Here is a 19,348-nt window from a genome sequence, read left to right on the forward strand (position 1 = left end):
ATCTATAATAATAGACAAAAATAAATATGCAATAAACCTAAACATTAGCAATGTACTGTAAAGCTAATAATAAAATAAACCCTTCAATTAACGATGAAAATGTGGCAAAATACAACAACCAGGGCTATTACCAGCTGGTCCCTGAGGTCCAGGAGGTGCTTGAATGTTGTCCTCAGAAATCGAAGTACCGGAATTCCTCGAACACAGCCTCCCCTGGGGGATGACGTTCCCCCTGGTTTTGTCATTCAAATCATAATGTGATGCAAATGTTTCCAGAATCCCTTTTGCCAGGTAACCCACATGAGGTCCTCGCTGTTCTCCAGCTGCAATGTCGTTTTATTCCGGGAGGGGGCGCCACTGTGATTTGTAGATTGATCTCCCCTCCACGGCAGTGACGTCACCTGCGGCTGCGTCCAGCAAACAGTCAGTCCACCTCCACAGTGACTGACTGTGATGTGCTTTATTCAACAGTAACCCTGGTCCCAACTGCACAGTTCCAGACCCTGGTGAGTAACTCGTTTGTTGGACCTGTGTCCCTGGGTGGAGATGCTGCAGCATCGCTGTGACCTTTTCTTTTGAGGGGTTTTGTTTTCAAACCACTTGGTGACTATATGATTAGTTAAGTGTTCAATGGGGATACATTTGTTGTTTATATTTTGTATGAATATAGTTTATTTGTGTCATTATTGCAGTCTAGTGTAAAATGTGTTATTGACTAATGGTTTCTGAGTGTATTTGGTATTTATGACAGTAAAATTAATTTGAGTGTGTATATACTGTACATGTCTAAGTGAATATTGTGTGTGAGAGAGTGTGTGCATATGTTGTGTGCGCACGTGTCTATTATTTTATATTTATAATATGTCCATGAGGACGAGGAAAAAAAAAAAAAGTCCTTGAGTTTCATTTTGTAATGCCAGAACGAACCATTAATACGCCAAAAAAATGTCAATCACACAACAGAAAATGACAAAACAAAAATGAGGTAATACACAAAATCCCCCAAATAATTTCACCACAAACCTTCCTCCAAGCAGCGTTTCATAAAGGTATTTATTGTGATCTTTATAAGTGACAGGTTGACTAGTTATCATCATCCATTTAAATAATTCAAGTAAATAATACGAGAGAAGTGTTGAGACTTGAGCCTCGGGGTGAGGGAGGCAGACGTCCGTCCGCAACACAGTCCACGTCACATGTAGAAGATGAAGAGGATACGCACACACAAAAAAAATTTGAAGTTTCCAAGCAAAATTGTCCATATTTACAATAAAACAGAAAATAAAATGCCGGAAATCAATGAAACACTTGATGCCGTTAAAATAATGATTCTCCAAATGACTAAAACAAATATTACATTTTAGAGAAGTCCTTGTAGTGGAGGCTTCGCCCTCTCGCCTACACAAATAAATAAAAACGAAGACGCTCGGGACACACACATGAACAATAGATAAACAGCAGCCGACCAGGGCGTCTCGTTTCAAATAAATAACATCTAGAACAACACACACCCCTCAGCTTCAACACAGTCTCCCGAAACGAGGTGTAAAGCGCTACCAATGGACGAGGAGTCCAGGTCCGAAAAGGGAAAATCCTGTTTGGGTTTTTGTTCCAGCCCCGCCTTGATCAATTGAATTAAGCACCGGTTGACCCAAAATCCTAGGGTGGAATTTGACTTTCCGGACCCGGATTTTTATTAATTTTTTATATATATATATATATATATATATATATATATATATATATATATATATATATATATATATATATATATATATATATATATATATATATATATATATATATAAATAATAGGTTATAGTATTAAGGTCTCAAAAAAGTTAAACTTGATGCAGTGGATTTTCAGTAGAACCTCAGAGCCGAATGAGCTTTCTTTATTTCCCTTTATCGGTTGAAGCGCATATTGCGAACTTTAAGTTACAGATTGGGAGTGTGACGTGAATGTAAATTAATTAAGTTTTATGAGAGCACATTGATTGGGATATTGTCAATTTTGTCTTTAAACAAAAAAAAAAAAACAGTTGAAAGTTTTATTCTATTTCATGTTTCAGCCTCCGGAACGACCAGCGTCCGCACAGGGTTTGGTGAACGGATCACGTTTTAAAAAGTCCAAATATCCATCTATTGTTCGTTTCCACAGTAACCTTATAACCTCTTCAGCACTATTTGAAATAAAAAGTGAATAAGACAGTACCGTTTGCTATTGCACTAAAACTCTAAAAACAATATTGTACGCTGTTCATATATTTTACAGGTAGACCAAAAATAAACCGTAAAAGGCTGAATCAGCATAGTCTCACAAAATACAGCATTAATATGATAAAACGGGGTGGATTCAGAACGAATGGGACCAAACCTGAGTTTAAAAACTTACCAAAAAAAAAAAATCGATATGATATAAACCCAAAAAATATGAAAGGGAAAAAATGGCCCCAAAATTAATCAAGTTTTGGTTAAGTTAGGGGGAAAAAATAACAAATTGAAATAGGGGAAATAATTGTCACTCAATTGAACGTGTCGCACTGTTTGCTCAGGGCAGCAGTGAATTGAAGCAAACTTAGTGAAATGTCAGATGTTAAGTTTTGACCACGTATTGATAAAGAAACTCAGTCCGAGGTTTGGTTCCATGACCCATCGAACAAAAAAAACAAAAACAAACAAACTAATAACTTACAAAACCGAGACAAAGACGTAAATGTTGCAAGAAAGAAAGAAAAGACAAATGTGCAAAACCCGACTGAAGACCTGGCCGTGTTTCTTTTTTAATTCTGAGAAGAATGTGGAGCGTGAGGGATACGAATATTTGTCAAATTACCGAAAGGTTCTTTTTTTTCCTTCATTGTCAGAGTTCCACCACCAGGGGGCAGCCTCACCACGATTTCCCACATCAAACCCCACGAACAGGTAAGATAATTGCCACTTAAATATCTCTGGAAACCGGGACCAGGTCGTCAGAGAATGAGCTGAAATATTTATATATATATATATATATATATTCACACATACGTACACAAGACTTGGGAAGGTTTTGGACGCGGTTCCTCGCTCGTTTTCCACGTCTCCGCGCCCCGAAAAAGCTGCCAGATGGAAGGAACACCCACCTTCCACCGTCCTGAGAACAGTCTGATCCTCACCGCTCGGACTTCTTCCCTCTCCGTCCGTTTCAGCGAGCCCTCGTTCTCCCACTGACGCGGAGAAGTCTCCCTCCCTCCATCACATGCTCTGTTTCAGGGAGGGGGGGGGGGGGGGGCGTGTTCTCCAACCCGTCAGCCCCACGGGAAACTCGCCACCGATCAAATAAACGACGGAAACGTCCGACCGTCCCCCAGGGACCCAAGTCGGAGTTAAAACATCGAGGCGGCCATTCCTCACTTCCCGAGCTCCGGGTTTTCAGTTGTTTTTAACTGACATGGGGGACGGCACTTCGTGGGATGTGACGGAGTAAGAAGGAATGGTTTTGGCGGAGAACCTTTTATTCTCCTGATTCTGACGTGAATTCAAATACAATTATAAATAAATAAAGTGGGGAGACGGCTGCACTTCCTCCGGACACCTTGGTGGTGGGGGGGGGGGGGCGTGGCCGGGACGTCTGATCGTCCGACGGGGCCGACCTCCCCTCCACCGTGACTCTAAACCAATCACAGGAGCCGGATCCCAGTCCTCCGAGGAGCTGCAGCGAAAGGAGCCATTTCCCGAATTCGGGTGGGGTCGGGGGAACCAAACCCCCCCCCCCCGACTTCCCTCTGGGCGTCTTCCCTCCAGCCCGCCGATATCATTTGTGGATCTTCCAGTTCCTGAGAAGGTTGGGCTTCCAGGTTTGGGCGGCGTGTGGGGAGGTCGGGGCGCGGTCACGCTGGTTCTGGCGCCCCCCGGTGGAGGCCAGCAGGATCCACCCGGCTCCTGCCCTGCGCTCCGCCACCCACGCCTTCAGGCCCGCAGACAGGCCCCCTGCGGAGGAAAACGCGTTTGTTTTCACTATGTTTTCAACACGAGGCTGAGCTAAATGTGGGAATACAGCGCGTTAGAGGGTTCCGTGCCTTGATGAAGGACACCTCGACCCTGTCCAGCTTCGAAAAGTTAATACGTTGAGGAAAAAAAATCTCCAAAAACAAAGGTTAAATCAAGATGCGTAAATGAGTTTTTTTAGTCATAAAAGGGTTGTCGGTTAAATACCTGGTGCCACAATAATGCGGTTGTGCCCCCTACAGGTCGAACACAGTCCTGCAGTGAGTGTTTATTAGTGATGATCACGTTGCAGTGCCAGGGTTTACCTGTAGGTGGCGAGAGCCGCATGTTTGGGCGTTGGGGTTCGGTCAGCACTGCACTCCATTAAAGGCTGGATCCTGCTTCTCAGTCTGCATGAGCGCGTGCTTTTTCCCTTTCGGGATTTAAGTTGTTGTTTTTTTTTCCCAGAATCTGGTTTCAGTGAATTAAAGTCGACGTCAATTTTGCAAATAAGTCGGATTTTGACATAAGTCGCTTATTTCGCCTTTCCTGCGAATATGAAAGCCCCGACAAGCTCCTCCCCCTGCTGCGCAGCGTCACAAACTTGACCACGTGATTTTTGTTTTTTAATGAAAACGATGTGCTACATCACGAAATATCGTTATTGAGACATGAAGCGAGAAGAAGGTTTTGGCCGCACGGCCCTGTGTCCCGCGGTTGACGCCTTTTCTAACCACCTCACGTTCCTCCGGCCGCAGGTTCCTTACGGAAGGACTGACGCTGTGACCCGGTCATTGCGCGGTTTGTTTTTAGTCACGTTTCCGCTGATGCAATTTAACCCGAAGACCTAATCCTGTAATGTGACGGATTTATTGAAGTGCTGCAGATCGCTCCGGGAGCCTACTACCTACCATCCCAAAAAGAAGATTTGTGCAGCAGTGTTAACAAGACGGCCATGTTTTTGACGGTATGTTATCATAATAGTATGTTACCATAGCTCCTCTCTGGACACGACAGGTTATTACAATGCTTCAGTTTGTTTCCCAATCTATTCATTTCCTCGCATTTGGCTCAACCCACCTGCATTTTTTTAATACATTGTGGTCATTTGGGGGCTGGCAAATTGCAAAATTCCTGTGGTGGCAGAGCCGTAACAGTGTGGATGACCCTCTGTCTCTCACGTTATCTTTCCCTTTTTTTTGGGGGGGGGGGGGGGGGGGGGGGCGCGCCCGTACCTCTGATGCTCTTTCCATGCACACACAGCAGGCAGAACCGGAGGCTCACTCCTGGATCTCGGTCAGCGCCACGCAGCATGCAGCCCGCTCGTCCTTACTGTGGGCGGGGCCGTCGTGGCACAGCACCACCGACTGGCTGGCGCCGCCGCCCGACACGCTGCGGCCGCGCCCCGTCAGCTTCTTCAGCTCGCTGGCGAAGGAGATGCCCTTCCTCTTGTCCTCGCGCGCCACCTGGTGGCAGGGAACACATCCGCGCGCACGGTCGGTTACAGCCAATGTCGTTTTTGGTAGCACTTGAGTTTTGAGCGACTGCTCAAAACGCACCGTGAGGTCACGCAGTCGTCGCTGCATCATATTTACAACATGTTTTGTAGGTATTTGGGTAAGGACGATCATTTTAGAAACAGTCTGGTGGTTATTGGGGGGGTTCTTTCGGTTTGTTTCTGTAGCCGTGGCGATGTCTGGGAGCAGAATCGTTTGAATACAAATCGTTGACAAAAAGGGCGCAGCAAGAGGTAAGGCGCAGAGAATGTAATTTATTAAGTTACTGTTTTTGGGACAAAACGGACAAGATACACCAGACAGCTCTTCGTCAAAAGAAAAAAAACAAGTAAAAAAAATCCCCTATAAAACATGCCAAACCACAAAAATATGGACAGACGTTGACGCGCTGAAACAGGTATTTCGCGTTTATTTGACGCAGGTCCCCATGGCGACGGCTACCTGCTCCTTGAGCTTGAGGATGAACTTCCCCGCCCCCCGCCAGCGGCTCTGGGCCTGATAGACGCACTCGTGGTCCAGCAGGGGGCGCAGCAGGGGCTTGGAGGCAGAGGACTTTTTGGAGCCGACCTCCCTGGAGACCTCCTCCATCAGGACGTAGTCGCCGGGGTTGGGGTTGGACAGGATGCTGAGCGAGTACTTGGCCTTGGACAGAGTCTGGGGACATAATAACCAACGGGTTAGAGGCTGTTTGCGCACGAGGGGTGAGTAGAAAACAGGATACACTTCAAAACCCAAGCGATTCCTTTCACGTTGACCGATGTTAAACTCTAACTTAAGTATCTTTGAGACACTTACCACTCTGCTGCGAGCCAACGGGGCCAACGTTTAATCCTGGTAAAACCTTATAAAATACAGTTAAGGACATTTTCAGGCTTAAAGGTTTGCCCCGTTGGACCACAGTGAGACAGCGACAGACAGTGTCCCGAGGGGCTGTTGCTATGAACAGTCACGCTGATGCAAACCAGCCCGTTAAAAAGACAAATCCTGCGCCGCTCTTTGGTAAAATGGGACGTCGGTCTCAAATACAGTTGACATGCTGGAACATGGCGTTAGGGAAAACTCGTCAGGCTGCGCTGGGTATTTCCACAACAGTTGAGATGATTGAAGTGCCTCCCCGTTTTTCCACCCGCTCCTCATGTAGCACGTAGGTACGTTCCAGCCTTTTCTCCAAACTGGACGCTCCATCTCTCCATCAGGGGTTATATGGGAGTCAAGGGGGACAAATACACACCCGCTCCAGGCCACATCAGTCTGCCACTATTTTCACTGCTTTTTCGTAGTGTTACCGATCAACCCCCCCCCCCCTTTTTTTAGGCTTATCTGTGTTTTAAAAACAGTAAAGTGTGTCAATTAATATTTTAGATGTGACATATGGGTATTAAGCCTTAAAAACAACCAAATTTTGCGTTTTTGTCCCCCATCGCTGGCATTGAGCTCCTGGTGCGGAGACAAGGCGGGTACCAACTCTAACGCCGAAACTGAATACTGTGCAGACGCCATCCCCGTCCCTTGCGTCCCACCTGCGTGATGATGTCCTGGGCCGTGCTGCAGCGCGGGGCCTTGATCACCGTGTGCGGCTGCTCCGGGGAGACGTCGTGGACCTGGACGAAGAACATCTCGTCCTCCGCTCCCTCTCTCCCCGCCGGCGTCGCCTCCTCGTCCCCCTCCGCCGCCGCGTTCTTCTCATTACAGTTCTGGAAAAATGGTGGCGTGATTAAAACCTTTTTCCACTCGGAAGTTCCCCAAATTCTAATTGCATTGTAAACTTATTTCGTTTTGTTTTTTTTCCACAACATTAACAGGACCGTTATTACAACTACTAGAGAGTGAACGCACATGCTTTTACTAAAATAACCACTGCGTCATGCATAAAGTATAATATTACAAGTGGTTTAAGTCAGTTGGTTAAAGTATGCACATGATGGGTAAAAATGACTTGGGTGATTCTCGCTCTGTATAACAATATTTGCTTGGTAATAATGTGAAATAGAAGTTCCTCAAGTAGAATGTTTTTGATCTAAACTATTCCCAAGCGTTGTTTACCTCCTCCCTGGTCCGGAGGCAGAGCCGTCCCACCGCGCCCTCCTCGGCGTTCCAGCTGCTCACCACCCGCACCACCTCCTCCTCGGCCGCCAGGGGGCGCTGCTGAGCACCGCGCCCCTTGGACAGCGGCAGCTTCTCCTCGCACAGGAAGTGGTCGGAGGCGGCACTTCCTGTGGATGAGAAGATCTGGGGGGGGGATAAATACTTTATTCATCCCTGGAGGGAAGTGACAGTGTCACGGCAGCTCATATAAAAAAATGTCCATATGCAAAACCACCCACGGACGACTTGATAAACCCCAAAATATGAACGAAAAAAATACTTATAACCTCAGAGAAATTTGACCAAACCAGAAAAATCAACGGGGGGATGTATGGATCGACTGGGAGGCACTGACCAGGTCCAGCAGCTGCTTGGCCGTGGTCCTCTCCCCGACGCTGAACACGGTGAAGGGTTCTGGGCCCGGGGCTCCGTGCACCGTCACGCGCTGCACCACCTGCACACGGACCACATTTAGGACGGAGCATGAGGCCTCACGAGGTAGGACACTCTGCAGAATGAATATATATGTATATGTCCTTTATTTCTGCTTTTACATTTCAAGTCGTTACCACAAAGGGCTATTGTTTCTTGAATATTAGTTTATATATATTTTCCATTTTTATTACTTATTGTGAGCTGTAGTTTCACAATCTCTATTCTTTTTATCTCTGTCACAAGGGTCCTCGGGTCCCCAATCTCACTTTGTGTGCAAATAGTAGAATAATATTAAATGAAATAAAAATTAAATACAACAAAACTTTTTTTTATGATTACATTTTGATTTCTTTTAATTCCTTTAATTTAAACATGTTTATAATATACTGGAAAATTCTGCACGCAAATTAATTTTACATCAGAATGCCTAGTTAATCCACCGATTTTTATCAAATGTTTTCTGAATATGAAAGTGAATAAAATGGCTTTTTTTATATTACTTTTTTTTTTAAATTAAATGTATATATTTGTATTTATCTATATTCATTCATCTAATTGGTATTTTTAATTAATTATCCAGACACAGACAATTAATTCCATTATATAATTGTAGAACCCAGAGTCGCGATAGTGGCGCCGCCCATGCGAGCGCCTCGTGCCGATCACGCACATTTTAGTATTTTGAGAGCTTCTTGTGCATAATCACCAGGTGGCGCGACGCTTCACTGCAACTACGTATGTGACAAATGAACCTCTTGAAGGCCTCCATATACTGCTACGCCTCATTACTGTCTCTTTACCATGGAGGATGGAGTCGTGCCCCCTGCTGGTGCCTCCTCCGTCCTGCGGATGTGGATGAACAGACTGGAAACCTCCAGCGGCTCGTTGTGCTGCGTCCTCAGCTGGACGTGTCTATAACCTGGAACACACAGAGCACTGTTCGGATTCTTCATTCTTAACTGCGAGGCTGAATTATCTGTATTTATACTGTATTATATTGTGGGTTTTTTTATTTCAAAGTGCAAAAAGTATTTAAAAGATTATATTCCAAAGTAAAAATACTTAAACAATACAACAACATTTCTATTGTTTTCTTGATTAAATTAATTGTATTACATGTTTATTATTACACTTATCCCACTCGAGCACCTGCCTCATTGGCCCCACCCCACCATCCAAGGACCACACCCACATTTCTTGAGGGCCCTTAGGGGCAGGGTCTTATGGGGCCCCACTCCGCCATCCCAGGACCACACCCACCTGTCTTATGGGGCCTTGGGGGCGGGTTCTCTGGGCCCCCACCCACCTGTCTTGAGCACCCTTAGGGGGCAGGTTCCTCTGGTCCCCCCACCCAAGCACCCCACCCACCTGTCTTGAGGGCCCTTAGGGGCAGGGTCCTCTGGGCCGTGGTCTGGGAGCTGTTGTTCTCCACCACGCTGAGTCGCAGGAAGCAGATGTCCTGGAAGTGAACGCTGAACTGGAAGCGCTCGCTCCACAGCGGGTTGAGCGCGTTGCGGTGAACCGGCTTGGAGCGGAAGCGCACGCCGTCCCCCGCCGCCCCCAGCACCTCCACCTCCACGCAGGGACTGGAGCCCGAGCCCGAGCCCGGACACACGTTCTGACCGGAGAGAATCTGGAGGAGGAGAGGAGGAATTCATTAAGGTGTTTGAGGGCACGTCAAGAAAGGGATGAGGAGAAATCGTAAATGATGGGGGGAGGGGTGGGTGGGATGGAAGAGAGAAGGCGTTGGATTCACTATCCCGGGGAGGGAAGTAAGAGAGGAAGTTTCCATGTGCGAACATCATGTAAATGGGAAAAGAATATTCCCTGGTCATGTGACGTAGATCTGAGTGATTTACCTGTGAAGCAGAGACAAAGAGATTACATCTCCCCCTTTGCTCTGCTTGTCTCTCTCTCCCTCTCTCTCATAAACTGCATCTCATAGTAATAGGTAGATTGATCGGTGGATGATAGATAGAAATGTCAATACGGAAAATGTGGAAACAAAAAACCTGACGGTTAACTGTACCTAATAAAAAAAAAGCAAGAATTTTCCAAAATACACTTAATCTAATGATGAACAACAGGCACATTAATATCATAGACAAAATAGCAATTTTGGATGTTGGAAAACAGTTTTGCAGTTTTGAAAGGAATTCTGGGACTTTGGGTGTAATCCACCCAACTCGTACGTGCTGCTAGTAAACTGGAGAACATTTGCTGGATTTACTTCACAACTGGCAACCGGTGGAAGGACACCGAGCAAATTATGGTTTTATTGGGAATGTGTGTGTGTGTGTGTGTGTCGTAGATCTTTGTGGGTTTATAGGTGAGCATTTATCCACAACAGGTTATTAAAAAAGTAGATACAGGATTACGTACGGTTTATAAACCTGGATACGAGAAATAAAATAAAGATAAAAAATGTCCTGGATAATAGCGATGGTTTATCTGTGTTGTGGGACGTGGTGTAGTGGGTAGTGGCCCCCCTTATATATTATCATATGAATTCCTGAGTGGAACCCCCTCATATATTATTATATTATATATGAATTTCCGATTGGACCCCCTTATATATTATATTGTTATAACCATTTTGTTTTGCACACTGTGTTTTGCACACATTGTGTTCACAAATATCTACATATCTATAAGATAAAAAACACATTGTGTTTTTTATCTTATAGATATCTTATAGATATGTATATTTGTGAACACAATGTCCTATTTTTGATGAGAGCTGCTGTGATCCATCTCTCCTTCGTTCCTCCCTCTATCCATCTATCCTTTCCTCCTTCTATCCATCCATCCCTCCCTCCCTCCCTCACCGTCAGCCAGTATGTTGCAGGGCTCATGGAGTCCTGGTCTCTGTCCTGGGGGCTGAAGTGCTGGTACAGGGGACACGCCCGATCCCACAGAACGGGAGGTTTCAGGACGTAGCCACAGCCGCCGTTGGCCTCGAACAACGCCGCGTTCAGCTGCATCGGAAGGTCTGGAGAGAGAGAGAGAGAGAGAATCCCGTTTACATGATGTTCACACACAGAAACATTTCCTTTCAGTCACTCTCCTCTCTTCCTCCTTCTCTTTCTCCTTCCCTCGCGACCCCTCCCTTCTCTCCCTCCTCTCCTCCATTCTCGCTGCCCTTTTTTCTTTTTTTTTTTTACTTACTTACTTCCTATCTCCGTCTCTCCGTCCTCTCCGTCCCTCCTGTCCTCCCCTCGCTGTCCTCTCCCTTCCTTCTTCCCTCGCCTCCCTCCCTCTCCTCCTCCGTCGCTCCTCTCACCCGACGCCTTCTCAACGTCTTCCAGAGCCAGAGGGATTTTGCATCTTTAATGGAGCCACGGCCTTGTTGCATGAGGCCACCGGTAGCAGCCTCTTGATTTTAAGCATCATAATGACTTTCAACATTGTTTATTGTATTGTTTAACAGGCTTGTAAAGTACGGGGGCCAACAACCCCCCTGGCGGGGTGATCAGGGGCTTGTTTTGCCACAATGACCGACTGGCTGCACACCGTCCCGCTCGCCACGGTGAGGTGGCGCCGCCGGCTGGTGTCGGAATGAACACGCAGACGGCGCGAAAAAAAACAGGGACGTGAAACCAGGCGGAGAAGGGGCTGCCGGCGGCAACGCTCGTTATTAACAGATCGCCGGCGATCATGCGGAAGCAGCCGACAGCCGACCGATGCGACCCGACCACTCGGGAGTCGCGCGTTCCACGGCCGAACGGGCCACTTCAATCCCTCTTTTTTTTAAGAAGAGTCCTCATTCGGATCTTGGATCTCGACGGTTGCAGAACCTTCCCCCGAGGTCCGGACCAATGAGGCTCCACCGAACACGGATGGACTTAAACGGTCCCCAAAAATATGTTTTATAGACAAGAAAGAAAGGGTTCTACTGTGTGTGTGTGTGCGCGCGGGAGGAGAAGCTACAGGAAGCACGGGAACGGTAGGGAAAGAGAATAGGAACAGATAAAAAAGAAAAGGGAGCGTAGGGTCAGTGGAGGGTAAAAAAAAAAAATATGACAGGATGAGAGAGAGAAAGAGGAGGGGGCGTCGTTAGATTTAATGACTTCCTCCAGAGCATCATGTCTGTTAGAGTTCAGAGAGTCAAGAGAGATAAACAGAACTAGTAATGATGGAGGAGGAGGGAGAGAGAGAGAAAATACAGAGGGGGGAGAGAGAGGATGAAGAAGGGAACAAGAAATGAAGAAGCAAACAGAAAAGGAGAAGAAGAAAAGGGCAGGAAAAAAAGAGGAGTAGAGCAAGAAGGAGAAACAGAAGAGGAGGAGGAGGAGGATCAGCGTGAGGGCGTCGGGCTGCACGTTACCCAATTAAATGCACTGAGACCGGACGTTCATTGGACCCGAGTTTAGAACGAGTCTCGTTTGAGATCAACAAACGAACAAATGTTTGGTTTTTCAGTAGTATCCGCTCCGCATGTGGATCGAGTTGGATGAAATTTCAGCCATTAGATCCTCGTGACAAAGCGGTTTGAACGACACCTCCACCGCGTTTGTGTGTTACGCCAAAGTGTTTTTTTCCCCAGATAGTTTAAAATTCAAAGAATTTTTCCTCTTACAATAACAAAAAGGGGTTGCCAAAACAAGTCCTGTGGGCTGGAGCCCTAATAACATAATTAATCACAGTAAATACATGATTAATTAGATATATTTTTTTAAATAGATAAATATATCAAAATATATTTTTCTTCCTCATTAATTAAAACAGCAGCTGACATTCCACCTGCCCCCACCCACCCTCCCTTACCGTCTGTCTGGTAGTTGAGCGCCACCAGCTGGATGCCGTGCAGCCAGAAGGGCAGGGGGTTGGGGTTGGCGGAGTCGATGCGGGTGGCGGCGGGGTACGTGCGCAGCAGCTGGCCGCCCGTGTGCTGGATCAGCTTGTGCGGGTAGCGGCGGCACAGGCGCTTGGCGGCGTTCTCGTTCACCGACGAGATGTGGTAGCACTTGGGCGTCCGGATGATGGAGCTCAGGGAGGCGGTGGCGGCGGCGGCACTGGCGGCCACGGGGGCGGAGGCGGAGGACGGCGTGGAGGAGGCTGTGGCGAGGGCGGAGCAGGGCGGGGGGTGGGAGCCGGGCAGGGGGGAGGTCTGCTGCTCCTCCCAGCTCAGACGGAGGCACTCTGCTCCTCCTGGAGGGTGAACGCAAAATCAAGTATTGATATTCAGATTATATTGTATTAGTTGGATAATAACCCAAATGTAGGTGTGTGTGCATATAGTTTACAACACAGCAACATTGATAGCACACATTTAGGGTCCTCATAATCTCGTTACTAATCTTAGAACACTGTCAATGCTGACCTCACCAGGGGTCCTCACTGAAGCCACACACATAGGCTCCACTACCTTACTGTACTGTATGTAGCATACTGTACCGCATACTGTGTCACTGTTCTGGGTTGTTCGGTGATACCGTATTGCTGCGCCGTACTGTTGTATACTGTGCTGTATTATCCCACAAACACTACCTCACCTTATTCACATGCCACTTTAACGCACATATCTGTATATACATAATTGCCTATCTCATATACATAAGCCTATTCCATTTTATTCTATATAATAATTTTATTCTATAAGTATTCAAATTACTGTATTACGTTTTAGGAATCAGTTAGTTGGTCTATTAGAAAGAAATTTTCCTAGGACATATTGTGTATTTACACCGGGTGCTTGGAATTACATTTCACTGCATATATGTATGAAAGTATGTATATGTATGTGACGAACAAACCTCTTGAATCTTGAACACTAGATAGCGGCGCACCATCGAAAATACAATGAAACGTTAATAACAGTAAATAAGTTCTAGTCAGTTGCGCGAGAGTTCTTGTTTTTATCTGGTGAGTAGTTGGCTACGTTGTCGCGGAATCATTTTCTGGCTTTTAAAACTAGGTACACTAGTTATAAAAGCATACTAGTCAGGGAGGTCAGGGTCTTACGGTAGGTGGTGGTGGGCGGGTGTGGTGGGGTGTGAGAGTGGGTGTCCAGTCTGAGGCTTCTCCCACTGGGTCAAAGGAGTGTGTGTGTGTGTGTGTGTGTGTGTGTGTGTGTGTGTGTGTGTGTGTGTGTGTGTGTGCGTGTGTGTGTGTACCAAATGCTACAGGGGAACATTAAATTTTCTATTTTAAAAATGTGTATTATTATCACTAGCATCAGTACCATTATCCTATTATTATTCGTATTATTAGTATCATGATGATGTCATTATTTTCCACTCCCATGCTGCTACTGCGCTGTTGTTTTGTACTATTTATAGTTCGGTTCACTTCTGTTCATAGATGTAACATGTACTTTATTCAAATCTTTTTTTTACACTTGTATTTCTCTGACAACTCCTGCTGCTGTAGCCGAATTTCCCTAAATCATCGATCATCTTGCCTATGAATGTGATAGTTCAAATCTATAAACTTGAAATTTGTATGATATATTGTTTTACTATATCAAATTATAACATTCTTTTTGCATATACCTGGAACGTGTCCGCCTCATTTGACCCGTCAAATGAGCCTTGAAAAAACGTCTGAGGCCGGTAACACTTGGTTTGTGTGTGTGTGTGTGTGTGTGTGTGTGTGTGTGTGTGTGTGTGTGTGTGTGTGTGTGTGTGTGTGTGTGTGTGTGTGTGTGTGTGTGTGTGTGTGTGTGTACCTTTCCCAGGGGTGCGGCCCTGGGCCACACCCTCCCCCGGAAAGCCGCTGCGGGCGGGTGCACTATAGAATATGGACTTCCTGCCCTTCCCCCGGTCCTTCCCCCTCCCAGAGCCGGCGGGGGACAGCGTGGACAGACCTGGACACACACACACACACACACACACACAGGAAAGGAGAAGTAACAGTTAGAAATTACATTTATTTGAATATATTCTAAATACCTCCCTCTCTCTCTCTCTCTCTGCATATTTATAACCCCACTCTACTTATCTTCCTCTCCTTTCCTCTCTCTCTCCTTTTCTTTCCCTCCCTTATCTTCCAGATCCATCTTTCGCTTCATTCTTTGCCTTCTCCATATCTCATCTCTCTCTCCCCCCCTCATCACTCTCACTCTCTCTGCCGCCCCCCCTCTCCCATTCTCTCCCTCCCTCCACCTCGTTACCCCCCCCCCCCCGTCACCCTACCCCTCCCTTCCGACCTCTGTCTCACCCGCCCGCTCCATCTCTTCACCTCCTGACCCTCTCTCCCCCCGTCCCGCCCTCTCTCCCCCGCCCCCATTCCTCCCTACCCCCCGACCCCACTCTCCCACCCGTTTGTCTGAATCATCAAATCACTGAAGCCACATCAGATACAGCGTGGGGGGTTTATCAGGGGGGATGTCAAAACGAGGAGGAGGAGGAGGGCGGATGAGAAGAGGAGGATATTCAAGGGAAAAAACGGGAAACTATTTAAGGAGCCAGGATTGATTGAAAAATCTGACCACTGGAAATGCAGAAGGCCACAGGAAGCAAATTTGGATAAAACAGTGTCCTGAGCAGCATGGCATCGGCATCCCTTTCAAAAAAGTTTTGTTTTATGTTGTATCTTACATCTATCTTAACGTATGCCATCTGATCTTATTATTATATTGTATCTCATCCCATATCTTATCCAATATATTATCATACTGTATATCTTATCCAGTATCATTATCCTGTATCTTATCCTATAGCATATCTTATCCTATATCTTATCATCATATATCTTAGCATCTGAATGAGAGACAGACAGAGCGGTACAGACAGACAGACAGGTAGAGGTCCTACCGGGGAACTTGACGGCCTGGCAGTAGATGATGAGGTCAGAAAGCTCCTGAGCGATCTGTCGACTCTCCTTCTCGTTTTGGGGAAGATAGAACTCCTCCCCCAGCTCCATGTCAAACACCTACACACACACACAAACAAATTAAGTTTATATTATTTAATACCCTAACCCTAAATAGAATTATAACAACAACTACAACATTATTATTATTATTATTGATATGATTAGTATTGTTAATATAATAATAATCAAGAAACCCTAATTAATACTTATAATATATTTTATACATAATATATATGTTTATATAATATAATTTGTGTTTTTTTATAACTATAAATTATTGATTATGATCTAATTCATAGTTTAATTTCCCGTCCAAACAATAGATTCTTTCCATAACCTTTCCCTCGCCAATCAAAGGAAAAAATAAAATAAAACTCTTGGACCTGAAACGTATCTGAACAACAGCTATTTTTTAGAAAGTAAAGTATTAAAAGACCAGAGAGTAAAAGTCCCGTTTCCGTGTTTTGGCTCACAGTTGGAGCTCTGGGCAGGTGCTAAGGGCCCACGCGGTGGATGAGGTTGTACGTCCCGCGCCCGAGCGTCCTCCTACCTTTCCTTTGCTCTGCGTGGTGCTGTCCGACTTCTTCATCCTCTTGGGCGCCTCGTCGGCGGGCGCTTCCTCCTTGTCCGTGGGGCTCTTCCCCTCCGCCTTGTCGTCCAGGATGTTGTCTAAACAGACCATAATATGCATGAGACTCTGGACGCCCCGGAACAACACCAACCCTGCTCCAAAACGCGGAAAAAAACCATGGTGGGAACGGGCTTGAGGCGGCGGCGTCCAGATATAAATGTGTCTTTAACTTTCTCTTCTATCTCTCTTTCATTTAATTTGTCCCCTTATCATTATTATTATTATTATTATTATTATTAATTATTATTATTATTATTATCATTTGTTAACCACCAGTCTCTACTTATCTTCCTCTCCTTTCCTTCCTCTCTCTCTCTCTCCTTTTCCTTCCAATAATTATTATAAAGGACGATTTTTTCTTTTCATTGTAGTCGCAAACAGTGATATTTATCGTCAAACAGCAGCCCCCAAAGGAGGTCGTAGGAACCACACCAACATTGAGGATTGGGTGGTCTTGTCCGTGGCAGCAGAGGGGGTTGTTTGGTGGATGAATGTTCATCAAACTAAAATTTAACCGGTTTGGGGATGAAAGCGGAGTGGTTGAGGGGGCGGAGCCTATGAGCAGAGGGATGAGGGGCGTGTCCATAATCGGAGAATTTGGAGGAGCGGACTTCCTCACCCTAACCCAGCTGGACTCATTTTTCAAATGCGATGCAATTTGCCGCACCCGCCTAAAAATCTGACATCGTCCGCAAACTTGAACGTGTCATCACGTGAGGGAGACGTGAAAACGTTAAAAAAAGGGCTTTTTTTTTTTTTTCTTTTACCCGCGAAATTTAAATGCTTACATTTTTTCCCTGTATTTTTGCCCCTTTTTGGCTGAAAAAAAAGGAAAAAATAATAAAAATACAATTTCAAACACTCGTCTCTATCAGCCCAAAATTAGAAATCCACGAAAAATTTGAAGCCATATGAAACGAACGATGGTTTTGGTGACGTGTAAGGTCTTAAATGGAACGATGCATCAGACGACAAGTGTAGTGTTTTCCCTCCACACTCCCTTTGACGTGAGTGAACTTTTTTTTTATTTTGAACTTTTATTCAATCCGCATTCCCCGCTTGACTTTGGGTCGTTATCCTCCACTTCCCACGGGAGGAAGCCGCCCAGCTGCTCGGGACCAGTCAAACAAACAGCCTCAGCGGGGGCAGAATGTCCAACCTCATTTTGTTTAGTCAGCGGTTTCCTACATATCTGCGCTGCCAGTTCCCTGACTGGGGGGACGTTCCCAAGCAGCATTTCAAAGCCATTTCAGACACTTGACACTTCCTGCAAAGCGTAAACACACATGCACGCGCACACACACACACACACACACACACACACACACACACGCTTTTTATTCTGTAGTAATTCTTATCTTATTTTTTCATGGCCGCTGGAGAACTACTCTCTGATTTTGAAGCCAAACACTCAGCTTGACGCCCAATGATCCACAGTAAAACGCCTTGGTTTTGGTCAAAGGTTAAAGGTCGAGGTTGGGGTGTTTTAGCATGACTTGGGGTGGTTTGTAATGTTTTGTAATGTTTCTGGGGGTTTTAGCGTGGTTTCTGTGTTTTGGGATTCTTTGCGGTGTTTTGGGGTGCTTTAGGGATGGTTTGGCTTTCGGTGGCACAGGTTGTTTTTGGGGTGGTTTGGCTGGCTTGGGAAGTGTGGGATGTTTTTGGGTGGTGTGGGTGGGTGTTCTGGGCGGGGGAGCTCGGGTGGTTTCCCTGCTCTGCAGCGCTGCTCTGGGGCAACGTGGGGGCCTGAGAACCCAGATGTTTGCTTTGTTTTGATTTCCCCAAAGAGAAGAGCAGCCACCGAGAGGTCACCACCAAAGGCAGCCCTGGGTGGAGAAGGGGTTTTGGACACGGCTGTGGACGTGGAAGAAGAAAGTTCACTCTGCCGTTGCAATATTCAAGCACAAACCAGAAACCGTGGGGGAGGTAAGGATTGTCACGCAGGCCAGCTGACAGACCATGCACACACAGCAGGAAGCTTAGCTTAGCACCACAAACTGTCCAAACGGCAGCAGTCTGAATCTGGGTAATTGCATTTTCGACGACAAAGCAAATAAGCACGATGAAAAGATGAGGGGACGGCAAGCAAATGTTGTGATTTACATGGTGGCCACACAACCAAATGCATAGCTGCGGCAATCCGGGAGGTGGCGTCACGTTGTGGTAAAGTAGAGGTTTAACTATCTGAGCAAAGTCTCAGAAGAGATAAATAAGATAAGAGAGTCATGTGGGTCATATAAGGTGGCATAGACAAAGTCAGGACTCGGGCCTTTCCGTCTATTACATTTACCTTACTCACAATTCCGGGATTTGTTTCGCCCGAAAAGTCAAGGTTTATCGCATTTTCAGTAATTCTGTAAAAGCGACTGGCATCGTCCTTCGAACTGGAAAACGTCTTCCAATCCCGTTAAAAACCCGTCATCTTAGTCATTTAAAGGAGAAAACATTTCAGTAACTGGTTCAAGCGTCCTGGTACGTCGAGATAAACTTTGACCTTTGGGCCGAAAAAGTCCCCCCGCCAACTCAGGGCTCCCGTGTTTCACTAAATGCCTGGACGGGAACGAGTCACAAGTGGTTGGTTTGGTTTGGTCACGAGGATTTCTAGTAATAAGGTTATTTTGGCTTGAAGATTTGTCGTGACTCTTTCACGTTACAGTACAACGTTCTATGCACAGGTCACAAAAAGCCGCTGTTGCACAAGCTTAGAGAAATAGAAACTTTTCTCAGATTTCCGGCCAACGGACCTTTGCTTTCCTCTTTGTTCGACAAGCAGTAGTGGGACCCTACGAGGGATTAATATATGAAAATACTAATTAAGGGTTATCATTAGGAACAACTTGAATTGAGGCTAATTGCTTTGGAGGCATAATGCGGAGCGAATCATAGGGCTGGGCGA

General features: G+C 45.9%; 1 protein-coding gene across 1 annotated transcript in view; it reads right to left on the reverse strand.

Annotated features, from left to right (window-relative positions):
• Window positions 1-1,820: 1,820 nt before the first annotated feature.
• plce1 (phospholipase C, epsilon 1) overlaps window positions 1,821-19,348 on the reverse strand; it is a gene marked incomplete at its 5' end in the record, with an annotated part of 96,718 nt that continues 79,190 nt past the window's right edge. Inside the window, 13 exons of the mRNA XM_080021285.1 lie at window positions 1,821-3,969; window positions 5,300-5,432; window positions 5,925-6,137; window positions 7,004-7,177; window positions 7,527-7,712; window positions 7,924-8,022; window positions 8,804-8,922; window positions 9,372-9,636; window positions 10,832-10,995; window positions 12,771-13,154; window positions 14,674-14,811; window positions 15,761-15,878; window positions 16,372-16,490. Of these exons, the coding sequence (XP_079877411.1) occupies window positions 3,794-3,969; window positions 5,300-5,432; window positions 5,925-6,137; window positions 7,004-7,177; window positions 7,527-7,712; window positions 7,924-8,022; window positions 8,804-8,922; window positions 9,372-9,636; window positions 10,832-10,995; window positions 12,771-13,154; window positions 14,674-14,811; window positions 15,761-15,878; window positions 16,372-16,490 (2,288 nt within the window). The 3' untranslated portion in view covers window positions 1,821-3,793. The remainder of the gene's footprint in view (window positions 3,970-5,299; window positions 5,433-5,924; window positions 6,138-7,003; window positions 7,178-7,526; window positions 7,713-7,923; window positions 8,023-8,803; window positions 8,923-9,371; window positions 9,637-10,831; window positions 10,996-12,770; window positions 13,155-14,673; window positions 14,812-15,760; window positions 15,879-16,371; window positions 16,491-19,348) is intronic.

Source organism: Zeus faber, assembly GCF_960531495.2.
Source record: "Zeus faber genome assembly, chromosome: 20".
NCBI classification, from domain to species: domain Eukaryota; kingdom Metazoa; phylum Chordata; class Actinopteri; order Zeiformes; family Zeidae; genus Zeus; species Zeus faber.